This window comes from Zonotrichia leucophrys, chromosome 1 (genome assembly GCF_028769735.1).
Source record: "Zonotrichia leucophrys gambelii isolate GWCS_2022_RI chromosome 1, RI_Zleu_2.0, whole genome shotgun sequence".
NCBI lineage: Eukaryota > Metazoa > Chordata > Aves > Passeriformes > Passerellidae > Zonotrichia > Zonotrichia leucophrys.
Window position 1 is genome coordinate 17,954,439 of NC_088169.1, and position 15,954 is coordinate 17,970,392.

The window sequence follows — 15,954 nt, forward strand, 5'->3', positions numbered from 1 at the left end:
GAGCACTTCATGCCTGCTTTAGGCTTCTAACTCTTGGGGTCTGATTGGCCCTCTGAAGGCAGGAGCCCAGTTCTTTGGGGAAGCTAAAGACAGGGAGGTGTCTCTACAGACCATTACAGCACCTGCACCTTCGGTGCTACAAGCTCTCTGAGGACACTAAGGTGCCCAAGTTAAAACCTGAAGGTAAAGCATGTGAAATACAGTACATCTAACAGCACAAATCTTTTAAATAAAAGTGAAAAGATAGTGGTAAGGATTTCTCTAACTGCAGGTACTTTGCTAATACAGCTGTCATTTCAAGGAGGTTTTGTCCCAGTAATTTCATTTTTACGTACCCTACTCTTCACCTTGGCTGTGGGAAAGCAAGGCAGTAGGGTGCCTTAAACTATTTGTAAAATAAACCTCAAAAGGCTCTAAGTGAAGTCCTCCTCTCCCAAAACCATGAAATAGTCTTTCATGTATAAACCCTTCAGTTTCTTCAGCCACTCTGCAGCCATCTTGACTGAGCCTTCACAGTCCCATCTTTGGTTCCCTGTGGACACTTTGCACCCCTCCAGCCCAAGTTAGGCAGGTTCTTTTCACCTACAAATGGTGAGCAACCAAGAGGTATGCAAAGCAGTTCTAACCTCACTCAAGGATTACAGCTGCATGGTCTCCAGTCTTACTTGGGGATTAAGGTACTGAATAAACTGATTGTTTCTCTGTGTACTTTCTGCCTGGTTTTAGTCTACTGCAATCCCTACAAGCCATCAGCTCAGCAGCTCAGTCAGGGCTGAGAAAAATCCAACACTCGTGACCAAAAAGCTCCTACTGGACCAGTACTGTACAATCAAACACAGATGTCTTTGAGATCTCTTTTCTCCAACTCATAAAACAATTATATTGTCTTTGTCTGGAAAGCAATTTCCAATAAACAGATGAAAAATACAAATGGCAATCATCTACACAGACCTGGATCTGCAGTGTGCTGGGGTGTGAATTTACTGCACACTGGCTGTTCTGTACTAACTCCTTACAGGAACAGTAAACACTTAACATACACATAACAGAAATAAGCACATACCAAAGAGGCTTCACTTCTCTATTTGCACTCAGTGTGCATCCAGGTGTTGCAGCTGTTCAGAGGGACAGAGTAGCTAGAGTACTTGACATTCACACCTTCTACAGGACTGAAAACTTTAAATTTTCTCAAGCTTTGCACACAGTAAACTACGTTCCTTTATTAGGAAGAAACATTTTAATGTGCAACAAAACTTTATTTGAAATTCAGATATATATCTGGTACCCTGTTGGGAAGATTTCTTTTTCAGCTCTATTTTTATCAATTAGTGATTTCTGAAAGTAATTCTCACTTTGTTTTGGGAGTTTCACTATTTTTTCCTCTGCTGCTTGATCTCTTTTTACCCCTGCTCCTGGATCGAGAGGAGCTCCTGCTCCTGCTGCGTGTCCGACTGTGACTCCTGCTGCGGCTCCTGCTGCGGCTGCGGCCTCTCCTCTTCCTGCCCCTGCTGTGGGACCTCCTCCTCTCCCGGCTCCTGGACCGCCCCGAGCGGTGCCGCCTCTTGTTCTTGCGGCGACTCTTCTTCCTCTCCGATTCTCCGTTCCTGCGGTGGGAATGGTCGGGGCTGGGGCTGCCCCTCCTCCTGGAGCGGCTGTAATAGTCGTCACGATGGCTCGAGCGGTTTCTCCTCTCAGAGTTTTTAGACAACTGATGAGTCCGTTCAGGAGAAATACGTATGTCTCTGTTGGCCTCCCAAAACTCGTTGTTTGGATTTTTGAATACGTGAAGAAAGTTGCAGTGTTTCCCTCTTGGACACTTCTGCCTTTCAAATAAACCTGCAACAGATTAGGGTTTGCTTTTTTTTAACCAGACCTATTAAATCTCTTTCTTCATTATGTACCAACTGGAAGAAATTAAATAAACTGAATTTTGCTTCTCCAAACAGAAGAACATGCATCTGACCACCTATCAATTTAACTCAAAAGATTAATTTTCATGGTGTACTTTTCTTGGAATTAGCTTTTTAACAGCTATGAAGATTTGGTTTTAGCTTAGAACAAACTTAACTTTTTATTTCATTAAGTTTTATTTACCTAAATGTAAGAAGGTAAATAAAGAACATGTTATATTTACCGCTTAGAAGTGTTGATAGTCCAGAAACTGCCATTGCTTCTCAAGAGATAAACCAGTACTTCTTGGAGTTTCACTTTAAGATTATTATTTCAAAAGCAAGAATCAAAAACTTTTTTCCTAGACCATGGTAAATCCACTAGAATAATTCAGACACTTATGTGACATGGTGTTACACTCCCTTTCTTTCCTGGATCTGCACAAGACATTTGTCTTCCAAACAGAAATGAATACAACATTAGGCAAATCTGAAAGCTACAGCCTAATCCCTCTTTTTCACTCCATGAGTGAGTATTCTTTCAGTTACACATACTCTCTTTTCCAAGACTCACCACATATGGCAGTTTTCCACCTCGTCACAGGACAGAATTCACAGTGAAGCTGTCTGCCTGCATACCATCGTCCACTGAACAGAGCCAGAGCTGCCTGACAGTCCTTCTCCCTTTAAAAAGGAAAAACAACAGATGGCATGACCATCACACAATCATTTCAGACACCCCTTCCCAATTCTGGGTTCCCACTACAGTGTGAGAATGCACTGCATGGATGATACAAACACTTATTACTCATCACTCAGCTCTGGAGTTTAGCTGTAACTCTTGGTAAGACTGTGAGTACTTACGACTGGTACTGGACGTACACATTTCCTCGCAGGTGGGGCTCATAGTTGCAACTGACCTGAGGGGATGGAAACATGAAATTAGGGCAGTGGAAGGTTTATGCTGTACAACAGCTCACACATTCTGAGATGGGCAATTCTCATTTAAGACAGTTCATCCATAACAACTTAGAGATGATGTTTTTCAAAACACTAAGTGTTAATCAAAAAAAACCAAAACAAAACAGAACAAAACAAACAAACAAACAAAAAGCCTTTCTGTCTTATGCTTAAATTATGCTTGGATTAACTCTGAGACCTTGGCTTCACTTAGTCCACAGGAAAGCTTGTACTCCATTGTCTTGCACACCCTATGTGCAACAGCAAAATCCTGCTCTGACAGCAATTATTAGTATCCTCACATGGAAATGAGGGATTCATTACAATAAGAGACTCTAGAGCAATGTATCTTCACAGCATCCCTTTAAAATGGTTTCAAAAAGCTGGTGACACCATGTTTCACTGTACAGTTCTGAAAAACCTTTTTTGTTATAGTTTAGCATTCAAAGTAGATCTAAAGCTCTCAAAAATTAACTTTGAAAAAGTTTGCTGCTAGTTACAAAAGATTCCAACAGGCAGGTCCAGGCATGTGGAACCCAGTTCTCCAGGACAAACTGTGATTCCAGCCTCTGTTGCCTGCAGGTCTCTTCCAATATTTGCAGCAAACAAAGTTAGCGGCTCCTTTCATCCCTGAACCCTGACTGACCCTCAGGGGTACTCTGTGTGTGCTGGATCAGCAAAGGGCTTCAGCCACAATAACAAGCACTTGTATAATTAAGTATTACAGGATAAGGAGTCAAACTATTTGAGATAAACAGTGTCAATACAAGAACAAGTGAGAATGATTTTGCCATAGACATTTTTGGGTAGGAAAAGAACCCTAGAGTTCTAAGGTAGTGTTTTATCAGGACCTTCCAGATTCTGGAGCAGCTTCCCAGAAAAAACAGCCAGAATAAAACCTTGGGTTACACTGGCAAAGTAAGTAATCTGACAGAGGGGTGTGTCTAATCTGATTCTAAATGGTCACAGAGGCTCAGCTCACTCACAGTTAGGATCCCTGCAGCCAACATGTTTTTCTGAAGCATCTCTAATGCAGTGAAAATGTGCATGAGAATCATCTTGCTGCTGTACAATTGCCTTAGAAGCCAAGGAATGGCACACTAATAGTGACAGGGACCCAAGCAGGTGCAGCTTAGCACACCTGCACAGAACCATGGTACAAAGCCAAGGACCTGACTTTGCTGATAAGGCTTTTCAAGCCATGCTCCATAATGAATCTGCATCCTGTTTGCTAGTAGAGGACAACTGGCTATTATTCCATGACTCAAAATATGGAGGGGATGCTCCACTCCTCCAAACAAGTAAAGGTTTCTTGCCTATAAAGCTCATTATACAACTACTGAAAACTCACTCCTACTTTGCTCTTGCTTGAAATGCTAATGCCATCTCAGTCCTGAGGCAGCTGTCAGTAGATGAACACAAAAGAAGAAAAGGCACTATATGCCTCCTGGTGACTGCAGGAAAACACTCAGGAATGGCAAGCAGAAAGGGATGCTGCAATAGATTCAGATACAAGGAGATTGCACCATCCAAGCTGCATATTTCTGGGGCAACATGGGACTGTTAGCACCCATCATTCATCTCTGAGGTCTCCATTCAGAGATCCCTCTTTGTCCCCATAAGAAACAAATTATAAATGGGAAAAACTCAGTACAAAACACTGAGCAAACCAAATGCACAAACTAAGGATGGATGACAAATCTCAAAACCATTTATGTAACTTACCTTTCTATAATTCTTCCTACTGAAATATCTGCTATCTTTTCAGTTCATTGTAATCTGGTTTTATTTTATTCAGCCAGTCCTAAAATGACATTGTTTGGATGTACACTCCAAATGCATTTCATACCCCATTATTTCATTCCTTAGGCCCAAATACAGTAGCTCAGATATATTTATATTGTCTAATAGTCTTAATGGACTCGCTGGGACTTTGCACAGGATAAGAAAAGAAAGGAGTATGAGATAAGTGGACTGTTGAGTAGTGTGAGTAACGTGCAACATAGAAGCCCAGGCTTTTGTAACACTTGAGATGAATGGGAGAGAAGATTCACCCAGAGTAAGATGGTGCTCTGTAAGAGCAGTGACAAGTTTACAGGTGCCATGAGAGATGCACAGTTTGTTGTAAGGACACAGCATAGTTCCCTAGTGCCCACAGGATTTAGCTGGGGCATGCTGGACAGAATTCCTCGCAAGGCTCATAAACCGCACGTAGATGCCTACCTTGAATTGAACCACCTTCCCCACATTCTGAAATTCGGGGAGCACATCCTCATAGAACTCCAGGAACTGCTGGTAGGTCTCCTCATCACTGTACTCCAGACTGGCATCTGTGTCATAGTCGTCCCTGCGACACTGCTCCATGCCAAAGGTGATGAACATCCCTCGCACCAGCAGCGTCTTGCTCGATGTGGGGTAGTTGTGCTTGCGGGAACACCTGCACAGGTGCAGTGAAAAAGGAAAGTGGAAAGATTGGCACCTCCAGCAGAAAATACACTTCTTGAAGCTTCAAACATTTGTCATTTTCATTCACAGTTATTATAAAAGAAAATCGATTAGTGGAAGATCAAGATATTTCAATTACTAAACCAAATATTTTGGAGTGAGTTTGTACATAACTTTAGGGGTTCCTTAATGCCATTAACAAACACATTCTTGCTTAGGAAGGCAGAACTACAAAAGTTATAGATACCAGTGTCACAATGAGAGCTGGGAAGTAATTTCTTTTCGGCTACAAGGGTTAATGTGTTCCCATTTTCTGAAGGGCTTAAAAGATTGTCAGGAGTCTCTCTAGAAAGAGATTTTAAAGCAAGTCCCTGCTCTTCTTTTTGCAAACTGAAAAACTTGTACTGTAGTTGTTTTCATCATATGGGAATGGAAGGTGGGAATGTGGGAAGAACAGCACATTTAGACCTGCACCTGGATGAGTATAAGACTGGTATTTTTCCACTTCCAACAGAAAAAAAAACCAAAGCAAAACACACAAAGGTAAAAACAACAACAAAAAACCCACAAAACCATAAATCCACAAACAAAAAAACCTACAAAAATCAAAACCCAAACAAACAAAAAAAAAGATTCTTCTAAATCAGTCATATCTTAATCTGCAGCTTCTTGGCAGCCATAAAAGTATTAGATGTCCCTCACCATCCATCATATTCAGGCTACCTTGCTAACATGCTGAAATACAGTTCTCCCCTAGACATCTTTAGATTCAGTAAGAACACAGATGTTCTCCATGCTTATTTCACTGTGCTTTATGAATCCCAAGCAACTGGGTCATGCACTCTCCAACACTTTTCTCCTTTTCACGACCAGAAAAACATCCAGACTAGTCTAGTCTCTTTATGTCACTGGGCAGCACAAAAGAACTGCAGGGAGGTCAGTTCTCAAAATGGACAATTACAACCCAGACTTCAGCTAGGAAGCTTTTCTGTACCCAGTCAAATCAGAAATGGACTCTCACCTTCTGGTTGGCCCCTTAGACTTCAAAAAGCAAACAACAACAACAAAAAAATCCAATCTCCAAACCCAAAACTAAACCAGGAAACAATTAATTTCATGATTATTGTTTTTTACATTTTAGAAGCTGCCTTCTTTTGCTGTTCAATTTCAATAATAGAACAGAAAATATGAAACCCCCCTAATATTGTCTGCACACAAAATTATATATTCACATGACAGAAAAAAAGGAACCCCAAGGAAAATGAATGACCCAAGAATCCAATATTACTGCAAAATATTAGGTTTGAATTACTGGGGAAATTGGTAGTAGCAAACTCAGCCAGTTTCAGCTTATTCAGGAGCTGAATAAGCTGAATAGTGAGCTTTGACAAGGTTCAGTAGTTATTTGTTGATAACACTGGCTCTTAGTTTTTCACAACTCCTTTCAACCCATCCTTCCAGTCCTATCCTAGCTGTACCAGTCCTCCAACTTAGAGACAGCACCAGATGTTAAAATGACCAGATTATGAAGGAAGCAGGTATATGAAGAAAAAGAAGGAAGATTAAAGTGAGGTAGCTGAGATCAATAGGGGTGAAAGAGGAAGGGCAGAATATGATGTTTCTCAGTATTTATTTTCCAAGGGTTATTCATAGTTCAAATGCAAAGTTCAAAGCAAAACTGAGTTTTATGGAATCCATAAATAATCCATGGAAGTTATCTCCATTAAAGATCACTACAAAAAAATACTGCGAAGACTACAAAGACCAAGACATTTGAAAAAAATGATGTCTGCAGTGATATAGCTGGTGAAATTTTTATTATGGAATTCAACACATATTTCAGGATAGAAAAAAAAATATGAACTTGAAGCTTTCATATAGTTGAATTATCTTATAATTATCCTCAATATACATCACACTGGAACACATTACTCCCAGGATAAAGAAAACTACAATAGCTAGACTGCACATATCTCAGTGATACAAGTTAGTAAAATAACCTTGTAAGTTTTTGCTGAGGATTCATGTAATAAATATCAGGGTCCTTCCCTGCTAAGCTGTTGTTTCTCCTTAGCAGGGAGAAAAAATCAGGGATTCTCAAACCAGAAGCTGCATTTGGGTCATCATTGTTCCTGGTCACCAATGAACATGTACTCCATAAACTCATTTATACTTCCAGTTTCCTCTGCATCCTCTGGGAACAAGTTTGCCATTTGTTTCATAAGAGAAAGTCTTTCCTGTGTCAAAGCTGGTAAACATTCTGAGACACCTGACTAAGTTGCAAATAATCATTCCCACCCTGCTCCTGAGTTTGCTGTCTGTTTACCACAGTCCTCTTCCACCTCCCTCTTTGCAAGCAGTCTGGACTTGTCAGCCACTTCCACAGAGGTGCTCCTCATCTCTCATCATCCTGATGAGCTTCTCTGTTCTTCCCTTTTACTACACGTCCCTCCTGAGACAGGGGCACCCTGTCAGTGTACCAGAATCACAACTGAATGCATCACACATTCAAATAGTGAGAACTCTGGAAGCTACCTAACAACTTTCCAAGTGTGCAGATTTACCTTAACTTACTTTATTTAGTCCATTTGGGATCTGAACATATGCAAATTAGAAAATATAAAAAACTAGCATCTGACATATCAGACCTGTACTAATAACAGACCATATACATTCTATCAGAATATACCTGTGCATGAGTCTAGGCTAAGAAAAACCAATGTAGCCAGAATGCACCATCAGTGATATGCCATATCAATAACCAGCTCAATTCCAGCCAGACAATGCTCTGCTCTCAGTCCACATCCAAATACACAGAAGTATTTTATGCAGCAATTTTTCCTCAGTTTTCTTATGACCTAAGTAAGTTGCCTCTGTTTTATCTCCCCAACACACTTCCATCCTGGTAAATATTCAATGGATTACCTGTCTCCAAATCGGCAGGAACCTGTTTTAATATAAAATGGACAATTTGCTCTGTCCTTCTCTGTTCCCAGATTCTCTGGGGGCTCTGGGTTATGCCAACTCACACCATTCTCCAGCTGTGGAAAAAACATTAAAATAGACAATAGTTAGAAAACAGTAAAGAAAGAGAGTGTAAAAAATAAAACTTAACAACTGAATTCACATGCAGTTATGAGCACTATGTTTCTACAAGGCAAGCTGAACCTATTTAAAGCATTGTTTTTCAAAGCTGCCCTGTGCTTTGGGTCTCACTTTATACATCTGTGTCATGGTTTAACCCCAGCCAGCAGCCAAGCCCCAGAGCCCCAACCCACTTCCTCACAGCCCCACCAAGTGAGATCAGGGAAAAACGGAAAGGTAACAGATATAAAACTCATGCATTGAAATAAAGACAGTTTAAGAGGGAAAACAAAAGCCAGGCAAAAAAGCAAAGCAAACTCAGGAATTAATTCACTGCTTCCCAGGGACAAGAGGGTGTTCAGCCATCTCCAGGAAAGCAAGGCCCCACCACATATAACAGTGATGTAGGAGGACAAACACCATCATGCCAAATGTCCCCCCCTTCCTTCTTCTTCCCCCACTTCATACACTGAGGAGGATGTCAGATGGTCTGGAATATCCTTTTGGTCAGTTGGGGTCACCTGCCCTGGCTGTGTCTCCTCCCAACCAACCATTCACCCTCTGCCTCTTCACCAGTGAGGCAATATGAGAATCAGAAAAGACCTTGGAAGAAAAGGTCTGTGTAGGCCCTGCTCAGCAATAACAAAAACATCTCCACATTTTCAACCCTATTTTAAGTGTAAATCCAAAACAAAGCCCCATACTAGCCACCATGAAAAAAATTAACTCTACCCCAGCCAAAACCACCACAACTTGGCAGAGAGAAAGCTGAGACTACTTATTTTTCTCTGCAACAGCCCAAAGCTCAGCAAGCTCATCATTATCACTGTTATGTGCATCTAGAAAATGTTAAAAAAGAAGTAACCTGCCAAAGGGCAGAATTTAAAAAAATGAAATTCATAGTTAGCACTGGAAGTAAAAGTGTCCATACTGATCATCTTGGGTAATTAAAAATTCTCTAATTCAAAATGGCCTCACCAAGTTGCAAGCCTTGAATGACTACAACCAAGACACATATTTTAAAAGGAATTTTCATTCTAACCAAACAATCTGTAAAGCTGACTGGCCTAAGTTCTCACTTTAAATCAACTGAAAATTCTTTTTACTCACAAGCAGCATTTGACCCAGCTACCAATTCTGCTCATGACTTGCAGCCATAATTTTCTATCACCAGAACAGCCCTGTTATGTCAGCAGTAAATGAACCCTGAACTGCTACTCTAATGCAGTCTCTAGCATACCACATTTCTGACTATTCCTTTGCAGACATGACTGCTAATGCATTTTGAGCTGTGGGCAGGCAGCAGATCAGAGCAGTTTCCTACCCATCTTAGGAAACAGATTCCCTGCCTAAAGAACTGTTTAAACATGATTTGGAACCAAATGTAACTCCAGTGTAGCTATGGCAGTCAATAAACAATGGATAACTAGGTTAAAACTTATTTTTCAGATTCATGCAGTGGTTTAAACAGAGCAGAAATCTTCACAAGTTTAACCATATGACAGGGATAAAAATCCAAATTATTCTTTAAGGCAATCTCTAAGAGTCTCATGAAAACTGCAGTTTTCTTTTCTACACACTGCCAGCTTGAGATCCATGCTCTTCCAGGCATCCAAGCAGTCAAGCTTTTCTCTCCCCCACCTTTTTTTCTTTTCATTAAGGATCTGTGCCCTTCTCTACCACTCAATCCTCTTATTTAGAGCCTGACATCTGCTTAAAAAGACAAGTTTATCTTGCCACCCAGGACTGACAGATTTATTTAGAATTACAATTCACAAATAAACCATCATGCACAGTGGTTTTTAACAGCACACAGCAGTATTTCCAGGTTCATTTTGACTCAGACCTCCTGAACAGTCATCAGCATGCACAACTGCACTGCCACCAACCAGCCAGAAATATGCTTAATTATGTTCCACCCAGTAAATAATTGTTTACAGCTCATGCAAGCCACTATATATTAAATTTATTCAGGCCATTAGGTTCTGGAGAGCAGATGGACAGCATGCTAGAAGGCAAACACTGGATGGAAATTAAATTACTTTTCAGTTCTTTTTTCAGAAAGTCTGTGAGCATACCTGGCTTTCAGCTTGATCCAGCATCCTCTGCACAGCTGCCTATAAATGGTGCAAACACAGGACTAGTGAAAACCCTGAGGATACACAAAACATCTGGTTTCTTTAGTTAAGAACCTAATTTACAATGCTCAGTGATTATGCATAATGAAAGTGTGATGGGGTTTGCTTTAAAAACAGGAGATTTACTTTGGCTCTGTAGCAATTCAGGTACTACAAAGCTGCTAAAGGATACATCAGACCAGACCCTCATGTAGATAATCTTCTAAACTAAATGATAGACAACAGAGAAGTTTAATTTTCTTTTTTAAAACTATCATTGAACTGTTGATGCTTAAATCTCCTGCTCTAGCACACAGCCTGGTTACAGGTAAGTCCATAATTGTTTAGTTGCACAAAATGTTTTAACTTACACATTTTATGGAATACACAGAAAAATGCAATGCTTGGTGAGCCTCTGTTAAAGCAAGAGATGTAACTGGTAAAAAACGTAAACATTGTAATTTAACCATATCTAGCCTTCCAAATACAGGAAAGCAATGAGGATATTCTTTCCTTTCATTTTGCTAAGTGGGCTGAGCATAACAATACAACTCTCCAAAACTGGCTGGACATTGCTTCTAATAAATTGCTCTATGAAGTTTCTAGAAAAAAGATATTTTAATATAATCAGGACAAGAAAATATGCTAGGACTGGAAGAGAATTAATTAAATTTAAAAAGAGCAAATAAAAATTAAAAAATGCAATTAAAGATGAGGACCCAGACAGCATCTGGTACTGATCACCAAGGATATTAGATAATACCCACCCTAATAAAGAAAAATTAAACAGAACAAACAAAACTCCCTGAACCACACAAACAAAAAAAATCAAACCCAAAACTAATCCTTCACCCTCTCCAGAAAAGCCTCTAATCACCATCACCCATCAAACCAGAAAAATCTATTTCTTCATTTTAGGGAGGGAAATCAGTTTTTTTATTGCATCACTTGTCAGAACTTGAATAAACTGCTGTTTCAAGACACGAGCAAAACCAATTAAACAACTTTCTGCTGCTAAAATAGGTGGCTCTGCTTTTAGCTGGGTAATCAGTTTCCCTCTGGGTGCCTGTCATTGCCCTCTATGAGCCAATTTAACTCACTATCCCCGGAAATAACAACCCAGAAAAACACAAAGCAAAGAATCCAACAACCAAATAAAAAAACAAGCTGCTTCCATCTAGTTCAGGAACACCAGTTATCCCACTGAGACCTTGGGCACATCCAGACACAAGGATAGAGGGGAGGATTAAAATCCTGCTGTTATCATGGTTCAACTCTCTCCAAACTGCATCTCAACCCTAAATAAAGGACATGAGCATAATTTTCTCTCCCTACTCTGCAAAGACAGAAATGGACATCTGAACACCAGAGGAAGTAAGACAGGAAATACAGTAACTACTGTTCTTTGGCATCCCTCATTCAAGTGTTACATCATCAGTAGCACAACCAACTATTAACTGCAGACAGCCAAGCTCTCTGCTCATGGCTCCTCTCCTGCTGTGGCTATCAGACACAGCTGCCAGTGAAATGACTGCAAACTTTGTGACTGTGCAGAATCTAAAGTGGCCAGATCCTAGAAAGCTGCAGTCACTCTTCAGTGGCAATAAGAGGCCAGAACTCACACTGGATTACTGTACAGGACCCCCTACATCCAGGTCACTGAACTTGTAAAACTGAAGATGAATGTATCATTAACAGAAATGTTATCAATGATTTGTATCTTCAGTATCATTTTTATTCCACCCAAGGAGCTCTGAAAAAAGATACATCCTGTTGGCTGAGTCAGGTAAAGAAGAGCTGTAACACATCTTTTGATTAAGAACTGTGTTAAGGAACAGCAGCAATGTACTTCCATGTTCCATATCCTCTTTGGGCATTTTCTTCAGCACTGACTGTGTGTAACTGGGACATTAAGGAAGGATTATGTTTAACACATGATGTAGAAAGTGCACTTATCAGAACCTGCACTGGCACAGTACCTTTGTATTTACCTGATGTAAACAATTACATACTGTGAACAACCAAATGAGTTAACAGGAGTTATACTTTTTAACACTGAACAATGGTTTAGGAACTTAGACAAAATGGGTAAACTAATGCATTTGCTAATTATAAAAAAATCCCTTTTCAACATGCATAACTGTTGCATCTGATCATGTCACAGGACATGTAACATACATATCCTCCCACCACCAGCAATCACCTCTCTCTCTCTCTTCTCCTGTTGCTTCTGCTGTGCCACTTCTCTCTCTTTTCTTTGCTGCTCTTCCCATTCTTCTTTGATCTTCCTCTTTATGACATAAAAAAAATAAATTAAGGAACAATGCTTTACAATCAGAGTCAGAAGCATCATGTTGCATTACAACTTCTTGTCCATTAAGTTTTCATCTAGTCAGAAGCAATTAAATCTGACAAAAGCCCTTTTAAGAGCTGTTGTTTTTTTCTCTTTTCAATTCTGCTTTTCTATACAAAAGAGTGGAGACTCAATGCTTTCAAACATACCAGCATCAAGAATAATGAAAGTTACTACACTAAGCTACCTTGTTGCCTAGCACAACTCTAAGGTTTTACATCTTTATACCTCTTCTTCCTCTTGACGCTTTCTTGCAGCCTCTTCTTTTTCTCTCTTTAGCTTGAACTCTTCTTGGGCCTTTTCTTCTCTCAGCAACCACTGCTCATGTAGTTTTTGTCTACCAAAGAAACCAGACACCACTCAGACCACCAAGTTAAGGACCACCCATGACTGATGCAACTGTCATAAAAACAATTCAATATTGTATTTATTACTACAGTAATAACTGCAACTTACCTAATCTTATATAAAAGAGAAATTTCCATAGCAATCATTCAGGCTTTAAAGGAAAGGACTGACATATTCAATAAAGACTGTGTTTCACAGAGTATATTTGAACTTTTCAAAGTACTAAAATGGAATTGATTACAAAAGTGTTTATTGCATATATGCCATTTTCTAGATTTCTCACCTTTCTGCCTCAAGTTTTTTTTCTTCCTCTTCTTCCTCCTCTTCTTCCACTTCCTCTTCTTCCTCCTCAGACACAGATTCATCTTTTCCTGCAGCTTCTGATAAAAACGCACAATTCAACACATCTACATAACTGCATGCTATGGCCAGCACAGATACACAAAATGATGTCTTTAAAAACAACCCCAAAAATCCCCAATCACTTCTAGTCCCACTGACAGTGCCAAACACTTCAGTACCTGAGTCCCTTAGTTTGGCAAGCGCCTGCCGCTTTTTCTTCCTCTTCTCCTTCTTCAGAATAGCTCTGTACTTTTGATGGCTGAGGATGAGAGAACATTGCTTATGTTAAAACAGACAAGCAAATAATTTTTACTGTATACATGCACTTAATTTCCTTCAGCAATACAAAATCCCACAAACTGCCAGATTAACAGGCATTTATATGAAACAGTAACTGCACAGCAGCATCTGATGTGACAATGAAATCTGTAAATCTGTGGTTGTGCTGTTCAGACTTGCACATGGGCAGCAGCAAGAAGACCTGACATGGGGTCTCATCTTCTTTGAGCTCTGCAGTACTCAACATCATCACCAACTCCATGAAATCTCCTTCAGTTCCTGAAACTTGGTCACTAGATAAGATAAGGGAGAAAAACTTGGGGATCTCCTACCCTACAACTTTGGTACAACTTTCAGCACATTTTAGTCCTTCTTTTACAGGACATGAAATTTCAAGTCCTTTCTTTTCTCTGTTATTTTCCACATGCAGCAGTCTCAATGCACAACTAACAAAACACACTCCACAGCCCCCACAGACAATGCTCAGCACTGCCCTTCTGCTACAGAAGCTTGGCCAGACTCCTCCATGCTTGTCTGACAGCTTTGACCAGCTGCCTACAAGCAGCACCACGTTTTCACTATGGTTAAAATGCCTCTAATGTCTAAAAGCCTTTTCACATCAAGCTCTTTTCTGTCAAGTTTCATTCTATCTTTCCTCTTCCTAGCCAGGTGATAATGGAGATATAGGAATAAGGGATCACCTTCTGCTCTTGTCATTGTGCCACACCAAATGCTGATGGGAGATTAATACCTTCCCCTTTTGGAGTGTGTAATTTTAAAAGATTCCACAAGTGTAACTCAGCCAGCCAGAACTTCACCCACATCTCCAATCCTGTTCAGGATTGCTCATATCCTCACCACCTGCACGCCTGTGCGTGCCAAGGTGACAACCGTGGTGCTTGTCCCGACAGCAGCGCCTGCCCGCACAGACAATGTCACCACCTGGGCCCTGTGCCTCTGCCCCGGCCAGCCTGGCCGCTCCACACCTCGTGTCCCTGCCTGAAATGGATCGCATCCCTCAGCAGGTGCCTGGGACTGACAAGCGAGAAGCTCCTCCCCAGTTCCTGGGAACTTCTTTTTCTTGAAGCCCAAGGAAGGAAGGGACGGAGGGACTCCCGGGCCAGCACAGGAGAGATGGGCACAGGGCTGACGGGCAAGGCGCAGCGGCGCCCAAGCCGCTCCAGGGCTGGGCATGGCCCCTGCCTCCAGCCGCAGGACACCGGAGCGAGGCCTGGGCGAACGCCTGCAGACCCCGGCCGGGCAATCCCCCTGGAGCACGGCTGCCCTGCCCACGGCCTTGGCGGCGGGGCTGGCCGGGGCTCAGCCCGGGCACGCACATGCCGCTGCTTCCCCGCGCCGCAGCCTCCGCTGTCCCGCACACCTCTCAGTGCCGCCGCTTTCCCGGGCGCGGATCGCTGTCCCGCCCCGCCGCAGCTGGTCCGGGCCGGCACGGAGCCCCGCTCCCCCCGGATCGGCCGGGAACGGGACCGGCAGCGCCCCGCGCCCGCGGCTGAGCCGCTCCGGGCCCGCTCGACACCCCCAGCGCTGCCGCCTTCCCGTCCCGAGAAACACCGAGCCCAGTTCCCCCCGTCCCGCCGGGCCACGGCCGCGCGGAGCTGCGCCACTGCCGGGCCCGGCCACGGGGCGGCCTCAGCCGCGGCCGTCGTGCGCTCGGGCGGTCCCGGCCAGGACGGGGCCGTGACTCTCCGCAGGGACCCGCGGGCCCTCCCCCTTGCCCCGGGGGGTCCCAGCCCCGGCCCGGCCGCGGCCTCACCTCGGCTTCCCCAGGGGGGGCTCGGGCACCAACATGGGCGCCGCCATCTTGCGGGACCGACGGGACGTCACGTGACCCTTCGGCGGAAGGGCGCGCAATCGGTTCCGGCGGCCGCGCGCGGGGCCGGGCGTGCGCCGAGATCCCGGGGCTGAGGGCAGCGGGGCCGGTGCGGGCTGGGGGCACGGACAGGCGGCACCGGAGGCACGAACAGGCGGCATTGAGGGCAGGGACAGGTGGCAGCGGGGGCAGGGACAGGCGGCAGCGGGGGCACGGAAAGGCGGCACTGAGGGCAGGGGAAGGCAACGTTCCGTTGTCACGGGATTCCTGAGTGGGTCAGGTTGGAAGGGACCACAGTGGATCATG

At 42.9% G+C, this 15,954-nt stretch overlaps 1 protein-coding gene across 2 annotated transcripts; it reads right to left on the reverse strand.

Moving 5' to 3' along the window:
* Nucleotides 1–1,062: 1,062 nt before the first annotated feature.
* On the reverse strand, nt 1,063–15,689 carry ZRSR2 (zinc finger CCCH-type, RNA binding motif and serine/arginine rich 2). Of its 2 annotated transcripts, none has more exons than XM_064708026.1 (11): nt 15,592–15,689; nt 13,718–13,797; nt 13,480–13,576; nt 13,077–13,185; nt 12,699–12,785; nt 10,457–10,495; nt 8,220–8,335; nt 5,073–5,286; nt 2,754–2,809; nt 2,464–2,573; nt 1,063–1,836 (listed from the first exon to the last, which is right to left on the reverse strand). In XM_064708026.1, the coding sequence occupies exons 1-11, from the start codon at nt 15,636–15,638 to the stop codon at nt 1,349–1,351; spliced, it is 1,443 nt and encodes a 480-aa protein (XP_064564096.1). In that variant the 5' UTR covers nt 15,639–15,689; the 3' UTR covers nt 1,063–1,348. The 2 variants fall into 2 exon arrangements, with proteins under 2 accessions (XP_064564096.1, XP_064564106.1); XM_064708036.1 differs by having other exon boundaries at nt 1,238–1,836; nt 13,480–13,573; nt 15,592–15,651.
* Between the last annotated feature and the right edge of the window lie 265 nt (nt 15,690–15,954).

Bases quoted from the DNA above. Each gene is read 5' to 3' on its own strand.
- ZRSR2 (XM_064708026.1), bottom strand. From the start codon at position 15,638: ATGGCGGCGCCCATGTTGGTGCCCGAGCCCCCCCTGGGGAAGCCGAG. The intron at 12,786-13,076 runs GTATAAAGATGT...TATGTCATAAAG, and splicing joins AGCGTCAAGAGGAAGAAGAG to AGGAAGATCAAAGAAGAATG. The intron at 2,810-5,072 runs GTAGGCATCTAC...CCATCCCCTCAG, and splicing joins GGAAGGTGGTTCAATTCAAG to GTCAGTTGCAACTATGAGCC.